Source organism: Trichomonas vaginalis, chromosome III, assembly GCF_026262505.1.
Source record: "Trichomonas vaginalis G3 chromosome III, whole genome shotgun sequence".
Lineage (NCBI taxonomy): Eukaryota > Parabasalia > Trichomonadida > Trichomonadidae > Trichomonas > Trichomonas vaginalis.
In genome coordinates, this window is record NC_067205.1 from 21585358 (window position 1) to 21601630 (window position 16273).

The 16273-nt window shown below is 33.0% G+C and overlaps 1 protein-coding gene and 2 pseudogenes across 3 annotated transcripts, besides 4 other annotated features; all 3 read left to right on the plus strand.

The window, feature by feature from the left end:
* Nucleotides 1-770: 770 nt before the first annotated feature.
* On the plus strand, nt 771-2609 carry TVAGG3_0739410 (protein serine/threonine kinase protein; the record flags this gene model as incomplete). The annotated part of the gene is made up of 1 exon (XM_001302685.2): nt 818-1762. One exon carries the CDS (start codon nt 818-820, stop codon nt 1760-1762), a length of 945 nt encoding a protein of 314 aa, XP_001302686.1.
* A 1208-nt stretch (nt 2610-3817) lies between these two features.
* Nucleotides 3818-3957: a mobile genetic element.
* A 143-nt stretch (nt 3958-4100) lies between these two features.
* Nucleotides 4101-4772: a mobile genetic element.
* Nucleotides 4773-4971: 199 nt separating this feature from the next.
* On the plus strand, nt 4972-5551 carry TVAGG3_0739450 (annotated as a pseudogene). The gene has a single exon. A coding segment is annotated over exon 1 (580 nt).
* Nucleotides 5552-6351: 800 nt separating this feature from the next.
* Nucleotides 6352-6389: a mobile genetic element.
* Nucleotides 6390-7438: 1049 nt separating this feature from the next.
* On the plus strand, nt 7439-9230 carry TVAGG3_0739470 (annotated as a pseudogene). The gene has a single exon. A coding segment is annotated over exon 1 (1792 nt).
* Nucleotides 9231-9742: 512 nt separating this feature from the next.
* Nucleotides 9743-16273: part of a mobile genetic element that runs on past the window's edge.

Sequence of the window (16273 nt, forward strand, 5' to 3'; positions counted from 1 at the left end):
CTATGCATCAATAGTAGTATTCAAGTCAATTTAGACAATCAAGTATTAAATTTAGTTTAATTTTAAGTGAAACGATCAAGCAATAATAAAGTTTTCATTATTTTGATTATTTTCTTTTAATTATTAATGACAACAAGTTAATGAATACTTTATGAATGATATAATTCATTTTGATAAATTTTACTGATATTAATTGGCCTGCGCCAAAATTTACATCAAAAATAAAAATTATACAACCCGAATAATAAATTAGATTTTTACAACAATTTGAGTTTTGATAGATTTCGGCTTTTGAAAGAAGAAGTAAAAACTTGCCTCAATTTTTTTATGTTGTCTGTATTTCTTATCGTTCAAATGCAAAAAACCACTTACCTAAATTGCCTTATAGATCCTATTTCATAAAAAATTACGCTCTTTGATAATAACTCCATTTTGAGTAATTATTCATTTTGAAAGGAAAAGAAGATTAAATATTTTTGATTCTATTTTCATTTATAAATTAATATCAAACTTTTCATAACACACGTGCTAAATTTTTTATAGGTAAATATTATTAATAACAGTATAACTAACATAATCGGTTTAATCTAAATAGAAGCAAAACTTATCAAAAGTTTGAATCACTCACTGAAAATTTTTGAAAAAAATAGCATCTTTTCAAAGAATTATTTTTACTCAAATTCTTCCTTAGAAATCCTAAAATTCAAAATTAATTAAATATTTTATTCTATTCCAGTATATAAAGCAATACAATTTCCTTTTCAATTTCAATTTTGTTCAAAACATTCAATTGAATTTAAATATTCATTAATTCATTATGAACGCCCCAGAGATTGACTTCTTCAAGGGGCAAAATATCGAGATCGTTAACGTTATTGGTGAGGGAGGGTTTGGTTCAGTTTTCTATGTCTATTCTCATACTTATAAAACATATTTTGCTTTAAAAAAGATTCCTCAAGACAAGTTTAAGCAGGCCGAAATCGACTGCTTAATGACAATCGATGATCCATACATTGTTCGCCTTTACAAGTATTATAAATTCGAAGACAATTACTACTTATTGATGGAATATTGTCCTAATGATCTTGATCGTCTTTTGCATGACAGATCCAAGATGTCCAACCCCATTCTAATCCAGAAGATAGTAAGAGATGTCATCATGGCCGTCAGAGCCTGCCATAATATCAAGATTGCTCATTGCGACATTAAACCGGCCAACTTTTTAATTGACAATTATGGAAGAATTAAGATTTGTGATTTCGGAATGTCAACTTTTTGCACTCAAGATAAGGCAACTTCATCTGTTTTCAGAGGCACATTTTATTTCATGGCCCCAGAAGTTTTTGACCATAATCAATACAACCCAATACGTACAGATATTTGGTCACTTGGTGTTACTCTTTACTACATCGCTACTGGAGTTTTGCCATTCAATGGTCTGAACAAATTAGCATTAAAGGATAGCGTAACCAAAGGAATTTATAACGAGGATCTTGTTCGAGATTCACTTCTTAAAGATTTGATCGCTAGGTGCTTGGAAGGTGATCTTAATTTCAGATGCACAATTGACGATTTAGTTGAACACCCATACTTCTCAAAGACATTCTCCGATCGTGGTGACAGATTATTACTTAAGAAAGGCGATGTAATAGTCAAACCAAAGGCCGTAGCTTCTCTCAAGATCAGTAAGCATAGATCTTCGCCATTATTTTCAGGATTCAATGTTTCTAGAGTTCATCTTCTTCAGGTTGACTCTCCTTAATAAAAATATGTTTGTTTGTTTTAATTCTTTTTTTTATAATATTTTAAATCGTTTATACAGTAATTGGATTGATCCAAGCCATTATATTTTAATTATGAGGTCCGAATTAACAGACGATAAATTATTACGATCAAGATTATGTAACCCGTAAAATGAATAGATATTTCGTACATTATTAACACTGACACACGTAGTCATATGAATCGGTGCTGTGAAGGAATGCTGAAAATCGAAAAACAGTAGATCTAAATGTGAAATGTTTTCCTATTTATGCTCTACAATCAATATTGCCTTATTGAGCAATTATTTTGTGCCTACTTGATTGTCGTTAGATCATATTATGGCTACCATTGGATCACTTCTCATTCTCATTGAAATCAAATCCCAAATATTGGTTGTTTTGAATAGTACCCTTTGTTGGTCTAAATGAAATCATAGTATTAATATTTCTTTATTGCAAATAAGATGATATTGATATTGTCACACAATTTCAAGTTTAATTTTCTTTTTCAATTCGTAATGATATATGTAACCTTACAATTTTTATTCTTGTTCCATATTGGTGTCATATTCTAGGTCAATTCATAAAATCAGTACTGATAATTATCAGCTTTCTTATATTTCGGCTTGGATTTCGGATTTCAAGTGAAAAAAGAAAGATTGTGCATAGTCGTTGCACGGTGGAGCTTTCAAAAACAATTGAAAAGTGAACAAAACTATTCTTGAGGATTAATTGAATGAGAATGATACTAAACATTCAAAACCATTGAAAAGTAGGTCAATTACAGCTCAATAATTATCAACATGGTTTACACACGCACTCAAGTATCGGCGTGCGCGAGGGAATTAATTGACAAGTACAAAATATAAAATGAATATTTTCTTTATCCAGCCTTTCATGATGAACGAAAGACCTACTACAAGAAAAGAACAATTATAAGTGTAATCCTATTCTTGGGTAAACATGCCATTTAAAGATAGGACTTATATTCATCAATATGGAAAAATAGAGTTCCAGCAATTTAATTCGATTGATCTTCAGAATGAGACTGCTACATTCATAGACATCTTCATAAATGAATTATATGCTAAAATAAATTCTCTTGGAAATGTTTTATGTTAGGAACATGGGTTCTTTATGTGAACTTTGCATAATAGACAATTTAAGGTGTTCACAGATAATAAATAAGAATCATATCATTTAATTCTTTAGAAACTCATCAAATTTGAAAGAATGAATTGAATTGTCAAACAATTGTTGGGCTTAATTGAAAAATAGATGAGGAGAACTGATATTCACATGTATTTCTCTATGAATAAAGATCCGGTAAGTTATTGATTTATTCAAATCGAAAATTGTCTTTTTATTGGAGTAAAATTTAGACCTCTTTATTGGAATAAATGAATAATCATACTGTACATATACTATATTATAGGTAAAAACTCTTTATACGTTAGAGAAAATTTTGCCATTTTCGTTCAAAAAACAAATCGCAAAGAAATTAGCGGTAACTTATAATAGATTACATTTCTGGAAAATTTCAGGAAATTTTTTTATCAGATCTGCATAAAATTTGTAAGATTGTTTCGATTTTTTTTTCAATGGAATAAAATTTGAGGGATTCGAACAATTTTGTTTTAATGAACAATTGTCTAAATTTAAGTAAATTCTCAATTAGATCTAATTTTATGAATTTTATTCAGATTATTCAATTTTTTTTTCAATAATTGAAATTTTTTCATAAAATCAAATGAGTTGTTGTATTTCCACATTTCTCAATTCTTATTAACAATGACTTTAAGATTGACATCCTATTCATGGCTAAAGTTTTAGGAACTTTGAAGCCTAATTTGATATTGAAATTTTGGAAGATCAATAAATATGGGGATAAAAGTTGCATAACCTTGGACATTAAGAGGACATGTTATGAGAGTGGATAGCGTTCGACGATTCACTGAAAAAGTTACTCCTCGAAAAGACTATCTAAAGCCATCAAGTTTTTTGAATATTTTCTATCGTCTTTTTATTTTTAGTAAATTAGGATGCTCATTAAGGGTGCCCTATAACGATAATGTAAACATCACAAAATTAACCTTATTAGAACTCGAATGAATGGATTATCCAGATTCTAGTTCTCAATATAATAGCCTTAAAAGTGCTTTTCTGAGGGTGGTCTATCGTCTATAGGGCACCCTTAAACAGTATGATTAAATATACAAAAAATTTTAATTTATTTTTCAAGGGAAAATAATCGTACGCTACAAAATTCTTTCGATTCATCATTCAATTGAGAATGATAATTTTGTAGCATATTTAGAAAAATGCTACAAAATTATTAAGTTATGATGATATTCTTGCACTCAATTTTGAAACTCTCTGATTTACAAATAAGCATTCCTTTGGAAAAGCAGTCCTATTATGATTCAAGATATTTTAAAGCCCCCATTTCATACAATGCGCAGATATATTCGAAATTGCAAGAACTCTCAAGAAAAATGCAGCAGCAAAGAAGATTCCATAGTTTCTAGCATCAAAAATTTACAACCTTAATACAACAGTTAAAGAGAAGCTCGAAAAGAAAATAATTAACCATAAAGCTGGAAACCATTCGATATATACTATTAGATCTAATAAAAAGTTAATTATAACATATTTTACATGCTATTGTTAACTCTGTTCCATTATATTACCATATATATCTTTTTGAAATCTAAAATATTTTTACGATTTTAACCATGTGTTGTTGAAACCATATATCAATCTTAGCTAAAGTATAGTTTATGAGTTTGTCACCATCTAACGTATGAATTTTCAAAAATGTCAAATATGTTCATTTTTTCTGTATATTCAGCCATAATTTCACGTAGTTATACTATTCAACTATTATTTAATATTTTTATCGATTTAAATATATGATGAGATGCTTAGTTCTCCCGGAAATCGATTTTTAATCGCAATTTTAACTTTCCAAAAAAATTCAAAAATAAAAATCCCTCTTAATTTTCTAAGGTCATTTCAAGAGCCTTGTACCGATAAACTAGCCTTGTACTGCCATTTTATGGTGATGTAAAGTATTCAAAAAATTTGCAATGTAAACCATTACATGGCAGAAACTTTAAAATAAACAAAAACATGACACTTAGTACAGGGGCTTTTTGGCTGGTGAAGTCAGATAAAACGTGGCTCAAGTGCTCGTTTAAAATTAAAAATGGAATTTCTCACAGTCGAATTTCTTGGTAGACAACAAAAGTTTATCATCAATTGTCGCGCCGAAGGTATGACATATAGTCAAACTAAGCTTGCATGGGAGGAAGAATACCCAGATCTCGGAACTTTAACATCCAATCTCATTGCTACTGCACTTAAAAGAGCTGCATTAGGTCTATACTGGGAAAAAGGGAATCATGGCGGTGCAGATCCATACCTATGCGAGCGTGATCAGCTCACTTTAAAAGAAATTATCGAAGATTCTGCTTACAAAGGTGAAGCTCTAGAAGCAGCTGACATTATTGACGAGGCGTTCAAGTTGAAAGAGCTCAGAAGAGATTATGGTTACAGATTCCTTCTTGAGATTAATTGTCCTACTCTTGCAGAAGAAGTTATCAATACTCTTGGTGGTGACGATGTATCGAGACCTTATGTTAACCATATTTTACAGCAATTGCAGTGCAAGCTTAAGGCATGCCAAGAGATTGAAGAATCAAGTACATGGCGTGTGTAACCAAGAATTATCGAAGAATTCTACGATAAACATCGTGAAACAATCGAAAGTACTCCAGAGGAGTTGATTTTTAGTATCGATGAAACATTCATAAACAAATTTAAGAAGAAGAAAGTTGCATTACCTGAGGAGATAGAGCATATGATCGCCAAAGGAATTCCAAACTTTCCGCACATTACGGCTTTATGCGGATGCTCAATGACAGGCAAATCTGTCCCACCTCTCTTTGTTCTCCCATGTATTGCAGAACTACCTAGAGAACTGAAAGTATTCCAGCGCGAAAAACATTGTTGGTTTACTTCTACGCCAAAAGGCTGGGTGAACAGAAGTGTATTCTTATTGTATTGCATTTTCTTCATCGAGTGGCTTAACTTTGAACGCCAGAGAATGCCAGAAGATATACGTGACAAGCCTACTCTCATTGTGTGTGATGGACACTCCAGCCGCGAGAATCCTCTGGCATTGTTCCTTTTGGCAAGTGCCAACATCAAATTAATTGTTCTTCCCGCACATACAACACACATTTTACAAGTATTTGATGTTGGCATTGCCAAAAGATTAAAGTCCAAATTCACGGATTATCTGAGAGATTACATTAAGGCACCGAAGCAAGAGTTCAACAGCAATGCTGCAATGATGCGCTACGCCATTATCTACTCATTTATTAGCGCATGGCAAGAATCAGTATCATTAAGAACGGTTCAAAATGCTGCTGCCGCCTGCGGTCTTTGCCCTTGTTCTGTAGAAGCTCTCAAACATAATAAGTATGTTCGTGAATTGACTCCTGCAGAAAAAGAATTGCAAGAGAAAAGAAATTACCGTAATCGAAATCGTTTTAACATCAATGGTGAAGAATTGACGACGATGTGTTGTAAACAGAAATTCATCAAAAGTGACACCTCAGAAAAGCTAAAGTATTGAATTTTTGGAACTTTTGATAGAGCACGTTTTTAAATATTAATTAAAGTAAATGTATATTTTGTAAAGATTCTTTTTAATAAAAAAATAAAATTTTGAAGAAGAACACAAAATCTTCTGAAAAATAATATCACATAAACTCATATTATTTTCTAATATATAACTATTTTATATAAAAATCAAATTCAATGATCTGAAAAGCGAAGGATAAACCTCAAAATTTACGAATATAATGAGTGGGAATATAATGCTTATCTATCATAAAACCATATGAAATATCAATTTTTGCTTTACGCCTAATTTTTGACGACAATTAGCAAAAAATGTTAAATGTTAACACTCAGTCCATTTGAATATGAAAAATAAAATTGACTTTGATTAAATGTTTTTATTTATCATGCAATTCTTCTTGCGACCAAAGATTTGAATAAAAGTTCAAAAAATAAGATAGCTTAAAAAATATATACGGTAGTGTTACTAATAGATGAATAGTATATAAATTCTATTAAAATGGATTTGATCCAAAAAATATAAAACCAAAAATAATTGTTATAATTTAAATGAAGAAGTAATTTAAAACGATTTTATTTATGATCAAATTTTATATATTTTTTTGGATCAAATCCATTTTAATAGAATTGATATACTATTCATCTATTAGTAAACACTACCGTATATTATTTTTTAAGCTATCTTATTTTTTGAACTTTTATTCAAATCTTTGGTCGCAAGAAGAATTGCATGATAAATAAAAAAAAAAAAAAAAAGGTAGTGGGGCCTCCAGGCACTTCGTGCCCTCTAGCCCTGAAGATGTTTAGTATAACTTTGTCCGGACAAGTAAGGGTCTATCGTCGCTACAGGAAAAGTTACAGGCGTTCCAAGGAAGTATACTTTGAGAAGCCTTTTCTCCCTTATAGAATGAGATAGAAAGGTTATTTTACAAAACCGACAACACTTTGACCGAGTAGTTTTTTGTGCTGAACAAAAAGTGTCATATAAAACTCTGTCAAAAACCGCTCTTTTAACTTCACTTAAAATGCCACGTAAGCTACGTAAGAATATACGTAAGAGGAAGAGAGCATTGAAACATCCAATAGTAAAACTACACCACAACAACAGTTGCAACAACAAATAATGAATGACCCCACTATGTTGCAACAAATGTCAAGCAACCTATGCTTTTAAACCGAGTTATTGGTGCACAGAGTGGAGGTTTAAGAGCGGCACTTTTAGCGAAAATGGCAGGCTATGGTGGAGCCGCAGACGGAACAGCTTATAACCCTCAAAGTCAAATGAATTTGAGTTCACTCAAAAATCAAATATCAGATGTCAAAAAGTCAAACATAGACATACAGAAGCAAATAAGTGAAAACGAAAAGAAACTAGAATATGACAGACACACAAAGAAACTCAATGAGTTAAACGTAGAGAAAAAGAAGAAAGAAGAACAACTGAAAGAACTAAGTACAGAGGAATATGCGAAAAAAGTGTCAGAAAAAGCAGCAGAAGTAGAAAAATGGAACAAGATGTTATAAATTTGAAAAACCATACTACTCAATATAAAGTACTGAAAGATGAAGAGATAAAACAAAAAGCCCTGAAGACATATATGGATAGCGATGAGTATAAAAAAGAAGTTGAAGCAAATGTAAAGGCAGAAAAACTTTTACAGTTGCAAAACCAAACCGTACAGTATGAAAACTTAGCACAAGAAAGTAAAAATAACGACGCAGCCATGCAAAAGGCAATGAAAAGCGCAGAATATATAAAAGCTAACAATGACTGGTTAGATGCCCAAGCCAACGCCAAAGCAGCCCAACTTATAGGGTCAATAAGGACAAAAATACAAGCGGATGAAGACAGTTCAAATGAAGCTTTAATGAATGCTGACTTTAAGAACGCCTTCGAAGCTCTTCATAGTAAGGTGAAACAAGTGAACGATTTCTCATCTGGAAAGAAACTGAAGTCTGAAGGTTTCGACAAAGAGTTAAGAGAAGTAGCACAAAATATGACGAAAATAACAGATGCAGCAACGAGACAGGCAGTTCAAAGTGCCTATGACGCCGTTAGAGCAGCTGTTGTGGAAAGTCAAGAAAAAGAGTTACAACAGACCAAAACAGACCTAGTAAATGCTTTCTTAAAAACGAAAAGTCAGGTAGGACATTATGCTGCAGATGGAACATATGTGCCAGCTGGTGGAACTTATATACCAGCTGGTGGAACTTATATACTAGCTAGTGGAACCTATATACCACCAAACCCTCCAAGAGAAGCACCTGCACCAGGACTACCTAAAACATTTACATCGTCACATGGACACAGACACAGGCATGCACCAAAACCAGCACAACAACCAACAGTTCAAAATCCAGCACAACAACCAACAGTTCAAAACACTGCACCACAACCACCTCCACAACCAGCACAGCAACCAACAGTTCAAAACCCTGCACAACAACAACCACAAACAGAGCAAGGACATAAAAGAAGTAGAGAACAAGGAAACCAAGAATTCTTAAAAATGCTAAAGGAAGACTATGGTTACCCAGATACTCTTGACTTTAGTGACAGATATAAAGAAGCTATTAGAAAGTTCAAGGAAGGAAATACTGACCCGAACCTATTTAGCTTTATGGTCAGCACCAAATGGATATAATTTCAAACCTGGAAAATACAAGCTCGCTAAGGATATTGATTTAATAGCATATCATCCAAATGACATGACTGAATTTACTCCGAGATATTTGGTGTCAGAGCTAAATGACAATTCAACTCTCTTCATGAAACGCGTAAAAATAGAGACGGAACGAAAGAAGAAAGGTTTATGAGTCCGGATGACTTAGATAGGAACTTAAAAACGGTCTCGGAATATATGAAATGCCAGCAGATGAGTACAAGAAACTCCACAGGAAGAAGTTCAGATACAACCAGACATGGAAGAAATAGTTCAGCAACAACAGCTAGAAGAGCCTGAAGGAAACAAACAAGTCCCTCCTTTGGAAACTAACTTCACAGAACTAGATGAAGATTTTGAACAGCCGAAAAATCTTGACCCTCAACAAGTGTATGCGGGAGAATATGGAATCTTTCCAAGAGTCTAAGAAAAATTCGGCTGACATAGTAGAAAATATCGAAAAATGTTTGCCGACATACAAAAGACTCCAACACCAGATGAAAATATTCAGCATAAATGGAAGTACTGAAAGAAAATGTACGCAAATACAATAACCCTTTTTACTTACGACCATATAACGTTCAATCTTTGGCTGAACTCGGTGAAAATAAAAGGTTAAATTTCAACAAAACATATAGAAATGAAACATTGTTTAAAGTTCATTCAGAACCTAACCAATATGGAAACAAACCTACTTTTGTTTCTGCAGACTATGGAACTACAATGAGATGGGGTCATAAAGCTAACCCGGATAGGTGGTTCAAAACTTACAACCCACTTCCAAGAAGTTGTAGACGCAATGGAAGTGAATGGTGAACCAGATATAACTGGTATTTTCAGCGCGGCTTTAATGCCATTGAAAGATATGAAAGATGCAGATATTTTGGACCAGTATGAAATGAACATGGCTGATGGAAATATAACACCTGACGTTCTAGAACATTTATCTCAAAGAACTACACAGAACCATAAAGATGGTATATTTGGTGAAGAGTTTAGAAAGAAAGTTAGGGAGACAGAAGGAAGAGAACCTATTGTACATGACCTTGCAAACGAAAGTTTACAAAATGTCATAAAAACTTACTTTGCAGACAATGAACTGAGAAGGGATGAATATTTTAGAAAACTCAAATGGACAGTACCAAATGAAATGTTAGTATTGAAAAACATGTTCCTTGACAAAATAAAACCAACTACAGAAATAAATGACGCAAGACTGAAACTTGGGTAAAAGCTTTCCCATTCACAAAAGATATTGTTGGTAACATGGAAAGAAAACCAGAATGGCTACAAAAACAATATTTGGAAACGAGCATATTCCATATGGACAAGCTCTGTTTGAAGAGCTTGAACCGGAAACTCAGGAAAGAGTCATGCAAACAATACGCGAAGACTCAAATACAAACTATGACAAAATCTTTCTAGGATATAGGTTACCTGAGATGGGCGACCAGAGCCCAAAGGCAAAAAGGACATGGGAAATTTACAACATACTAGAGTGAACATGAGGCAAAGATGCAACAACTTGAAGCAGAGGGCAAGTTACCAAAGAAGAAGAGAAGAGTAGAACAAAGTGAAAGTAGTGAAAAGTAACTTCATCTAGTAAAAGTAGTGGCAATGAAGGAAAAAGAAGAGTTTAAAAACTCAGCCAGGAAGAAAGTAAAGCTTGGTCCACGTGGGTTCTATTTATGACACATAAATCCAACTATTCTTATTTTTACCCATATGAAATGTACGCCGCTCAGAATATAACGCCAACAGTTTTGGATGCCATGAACGGAAATGTTTCCGAATGGTATAACGAATGCGACAATGCCATTAGAAGGTCAGAAATAGTTCCTGGAACTTACGAATATACAACTGCTGTTTCTTATGGAAACGTAGGTGAGTTTGGAGAAGGTTCTTCAACAACAGTAGATATGCTTGCGACAGGTTCATATTATTTCTATTGACAACTCTTTCTTATACGTGGACAAGACATTGAAATAAAAACCTTCTGCCAAGTTGTCTGACAAGAAAGGTTGCAATGGAATTTTCTATGTCGGATACCAATATGCTCCAGAAGTTTCATGGGATATAAGATATATCTAACTCTGAATTAGTTCAAACAGTAACATGGGCAAACTATGAATGGTTCGCTTTGAGAAACTCAGTACAACCACAAGCTAGAGAACAAACAGACCAGTATGCAAATATTGAGAAAATAAGAAGACTTGACCCTAACGTTCCAGGAGTTTATGTTAACCTTTCTGACAAACTGCAGCAGCAGTAACCAAAGTAAAACTGAAACTTAGAGTTCCTTTGTCATCTTTCCTCATCTTCAGGTTTTTAAGATACTTGCCAAACTGGGCAGGAAAAATTTCTATTGAACTTACTCCAAGCAAAAATAACTTAGTCATTGCACCAACACAAGACCCATTCACTATTACAGACGTAGAGGGAACAAATAAAACGTCATTCGCCGACTTTTGCAAAGACAAAGTTGACTTAGACTTTGGTTTCTCAAACCTCAACACTGAAGTAAACTATTATTTCAATGCTGCTGGAACTGCTTGGGACCCAGTTAAGTTCACATGCGAAAAATTTGAATGCAAGAGAATAGAAAGCAGACTTGCAGTCTATATGTTGGACCCAGATATTTCAAATGCTTTAGCTGCCAAATATATTTGCAGTTCCACTTATGTTCCCTATACACCAAATATCTGTCAAAGACTTTGCAGGTGAAGTTGGAAACCCAAGTGCTGACCAGGTGCAAGAACAGATATTGCTTTAACAACTGCAATGAAACATGCAGATACTTGTTTGTACTGTTCAGACGAACTATAAATGACTATTCTTGTCTACAACCCCGGTATTATAATATCATATAAACATAGATGGCAAATATTATCCAAGAGAAGAATATTCTACAGTTGAGGATATGAGGTCATACAACTTGACATTAGATGCTATGAACTTTAACAACAACTTCACAACAACCATTAACCCTGAAATGCAAAGTTCTATTATGCCATATGTGAAAGTATGGACTCATACAGGAGGTCAAAAAACTCAATATACAAATGGAGACCGTTCAAACTTTTGGCTTGGCATTCCATTTGCTGACTCAGAAGACTTTATGGGTGGTATTTCAACTGTTGGTACTGTACAAATACAATATACTGGTGACAGAGACGGTCCAGATGAATTGAAAGCAAAGAAGTTTACAAAACCAATAGCACTTTTTCACGGAAGATGCTCTTTGAAGATTCGTTCGATGAAACCTGCTGGGGCTCCTCAGATTGCATAACGACAGCTTCCATCGAGCAGATTTTGGCAGCAGGTCAGTAAGTTGTCTTGAACTGACTTCTCTCCGTCAAATATTGACAGTACGCCAGTTTTGACATAATATTGTATTATAAACTTTCCTTTAGAAATATCTGTAAGTTTTGAAGTTATATTTTTGTCTGCTTCAAGAACTTTCACCATTTCAGTTATACCAACTTTCTTTGCTTTATGAAAATATTTTGGTTCAGCAAAGACTGCTATTCTATAACATTTACCATTGTTTGTATAAAGAACTATTCTGTCAATGTATTTGTATTGTTTGTGTGTGTAAACTTGTTTTTGCTTCAATTCAAAGAGTATCCGAATGCGTCCATCTTTTTATTCTAAGTAAAATGTCATTTCCGAAAAATAGAAGCGTAAGTGTTTCAAAAGGTTTAATGGCAGTGGCAGATGTGAAGTTAAATTCACCAACTCAAACAAACAGTCAAAGTGTTGTTGTCAATGTCAAAGACAGAGATGTTGAAGTGGGGAAACCATACGAAGACCAAGATGGTATAACAATAGTTCCTATAAAAGAACAACCAACATACCCTGAAGTTAGCAGAGACTTAAGTTCTGTTGCAGATATTCGAAACGACTACAACAACTGAAAGACAAACTTCAAACTCAGGAGAAGATTTGTCAAGCTTTAAGTATAATGTTAAACTTGGTCGACACAACCCTGTAAAAGTGAACTCATATGTCATTGCACCTCATGAAGTTTTGAAAGAACTATTGAAACTTTTGACAGAGGCAGACGATATAAACATCAAAGAAATAGAACCGACGTTAGTTGCTGTGGTGTGTTTCATATAATGTCATTGACAAGATATACGTTATGAAAGGAGTGAAACGTTGAACTTAAAAATTAGTTTCCCAGACGTTATAAAAATATTTGACGACCACAACATTTCATTAAAATTTATTTGCTAAGTAAATGGCAGAAGACACAATGGTTTATACTATTACGACTAAAAAACCCCGAGTCATATAATTCTATAACAACAAAACTTACAAAGTCCTCAAGGACGGTATTGCTAAACTAACCTTAAACACAATGACGACTAAAGCCTGTTTTGCTCTTTTGACACCAGAAGACTTTATTGTTGTGAATGGTAAAAAATACTCCTTTGAAGATACTTACTCAGATATACCACCAACAGGTTTTGTTGACTTATTTAATACTTTAAGGACGAGTGTAAACATGTGCTGCAACTAGAGCAGGTTTCATTATGTTTGGATGTCCGACTAGTTTACTATAAACAATATGAGCTATAATACAAAACTTATTATGGTTTTTACTACCAACAGTTTCCTATAACAGGAAAAGGTGTCATACAAGGAATGTCTGTTCCATTGACTTTAAGTACACCTATTTTATATATTGTTTCAAACTTAGGTTCAAGTAGTGCTATTCGAATGTCGACAGAAACTACTATGACAAAGATACTTATGCGTATAAACAATACTTTCTCTGCTGGTTTGCCTATTGTTCATTCGAATGCAGAATTTTCAACCTTAGTGAACTCAAACACTTTGGCAAGTATAACGTTGACATTAGTTGACGCAAACTTTGTTCCTGTAAAACTTTTATGCTATGTATTTGTCAATGACGGCAGAAAGTTTCGAATTGGAAGATGCAACTGGTGAAAGTATTGTGTTACAAGAACAACTTCAACAACAAATAGCTCAAGAACAACAAATGCAACAAATAGCTCAAGAACAACAAATGCAACAAATAGCTCAGAATAAAAAAAATATTTTTTTTTATTTTATAAAAATGTACAGAATAGATGTTTCAGATTTTTATGACTTCCAAACATTCAGAAATATGTGTCCATTTCGAGACTATAACAAAGCAGTCGAAAATTTGAAACGTTTAGTCATTTATGTTGACTCTGCCCAGAATGTTATGTCATGAAGAATGGATGTTGTCTTTAACAAACAAGAGCAACAATAGTGTCTGAACAAGAATGTAAACAAAACTTAAGAAAATAAAAGTTGTACAAAGTTGGCATGAAGATGTTAGATGCTTGGGATATCTTATTGTCAAAGTTAGAAGATTTTTCAGTTCTGTATAAAGTTCTATACACCTTCTCCAAAACTTCTATTCTATCTTCACTGGATATAAATACGAACAAGTAGAATGGAAGAAAATATTATAGAAGCTTGGTTAGACCATGTCAAAGAAATTATATGCAATGGAAACGAAAAGGTTATGAGTATATCTTATGTTGGTTTGCAAACATCTTACAACATCCAAGTGCTAAAAATGAAAACTGCTCTCATTATAATTGGAAAACAAGGAACAGGTAGAACACTTTCTTTACAGATATCTTATGCAAACTGTTTAGAGGGCTATTCGAACCCTAATATGACAACTTAGAAAACAATCTGCGGTAAATTTAACTCTTCAATAGAGAATATGAAACTTATTTAGTATGTAACGACTTCAAAAGTATAGATACAACAAAAGTTTTGAACTCAGATGCTTTGAAGAGTCTTATAACAGACAAAGTTGGAGTTGTTGAAAGAAAATATAAAGTCCAAAGAGTTTGTGAAAATGTTGCAAACTTCATTCTGGTTTTCAAAACAATTGCTGTTCCGATGAAGTTAGAAAGTTCTGACAGAAATATGTAGTTGTCAGAACTCAGAAGCTCATATGCAAGATACAGAATATTTTGAGACTTAGCAGGAAACTTTGACATCTGACTTTTTACAACCACTTGTTCTTCATATTCATGACATTAGATATTTCTAAGTTCAATCAAGACAAATTCCACATACCGAAGAGAGACAAACATTGCTAGAAGCAAACAAGAGTGTATATAACTGTTCATAGATGAAACTGACTTTGAGTGTTTAGATGAAAGGTCATTGTACGATCGTATAAACAATATTGTCAAGAATATGGTTATATGACAGCTTCTAAAACGAAACATTCTTGGCAAATGTCAAAAGTCTTTAGATGTTCAGAATGGTGTATATACAAAGAAAATTTTTCTGAGTAAATTTAAAAAAAAATATTTTTTTTTATCCGATAGAAAAGATGACAGAAAATAACTTTTTACATAGCGCCAAACCCTTCTTGCCCAATCTTTTCAAGCCACAAATATATAGACATAGAACTAAAATAGAGAAAGCGAAATTCTAGCAAACAGAAGAAACATATAGAGAACCTAGATAACGAAAATGGATATGCGCTATTCTTGGTTAGATTGTCCTTATGAAATGTATGAAAAAAAGGCTTTCTATATGAAGAATATTAAAAATATTGTCATTTGAAAACGAATATAAGACCAAGCTCTAGAGAAAAATTTCTATGCTGGTATAAAACATCTTTTCAAAGTTCGGAATGGCAAGATATATAAAGTAATAATTTTTCTGAGTAAATTTTTAAAAAAAATATTTTTTTTATCCGATAGAAAAAGATTGCAAATATATTTCAGTAAACAAGTACATGTCAGGACTTAAAGAAGAACTAGACCCATTCACAATTATTTTTGAATGTTTACTTCTACCATTTTGAAAAGTCATTTCATTCAGCAAAGTTATGGAACATCGAACATAAGTTTGCATTGTGACTAAAACATGGTGCTGCGAAATTGAAGACTTAGACATTAGAAGGTTTGTTAGCAGTCAAAGAAAGTTTTGACAGAAGCGTTCTCACAACTTAAAGAAGGCCAAGCATACAACTTGTTATACCTTATGAACCAAAGAAAGCAGACGACTATGAATATTATGAGTCTAAAGTTGTAGAGTTCAAGTAATTGGGTAAAAAGATTTTAGAGTCTAAGCCAGTGTTTGCTCCTAAAGAGGAAGAGAGAACATGACATTGACCCAGAAATGTCTTCAAAAATAAAATTTATTTTTACATGTCAAATTTCTTTT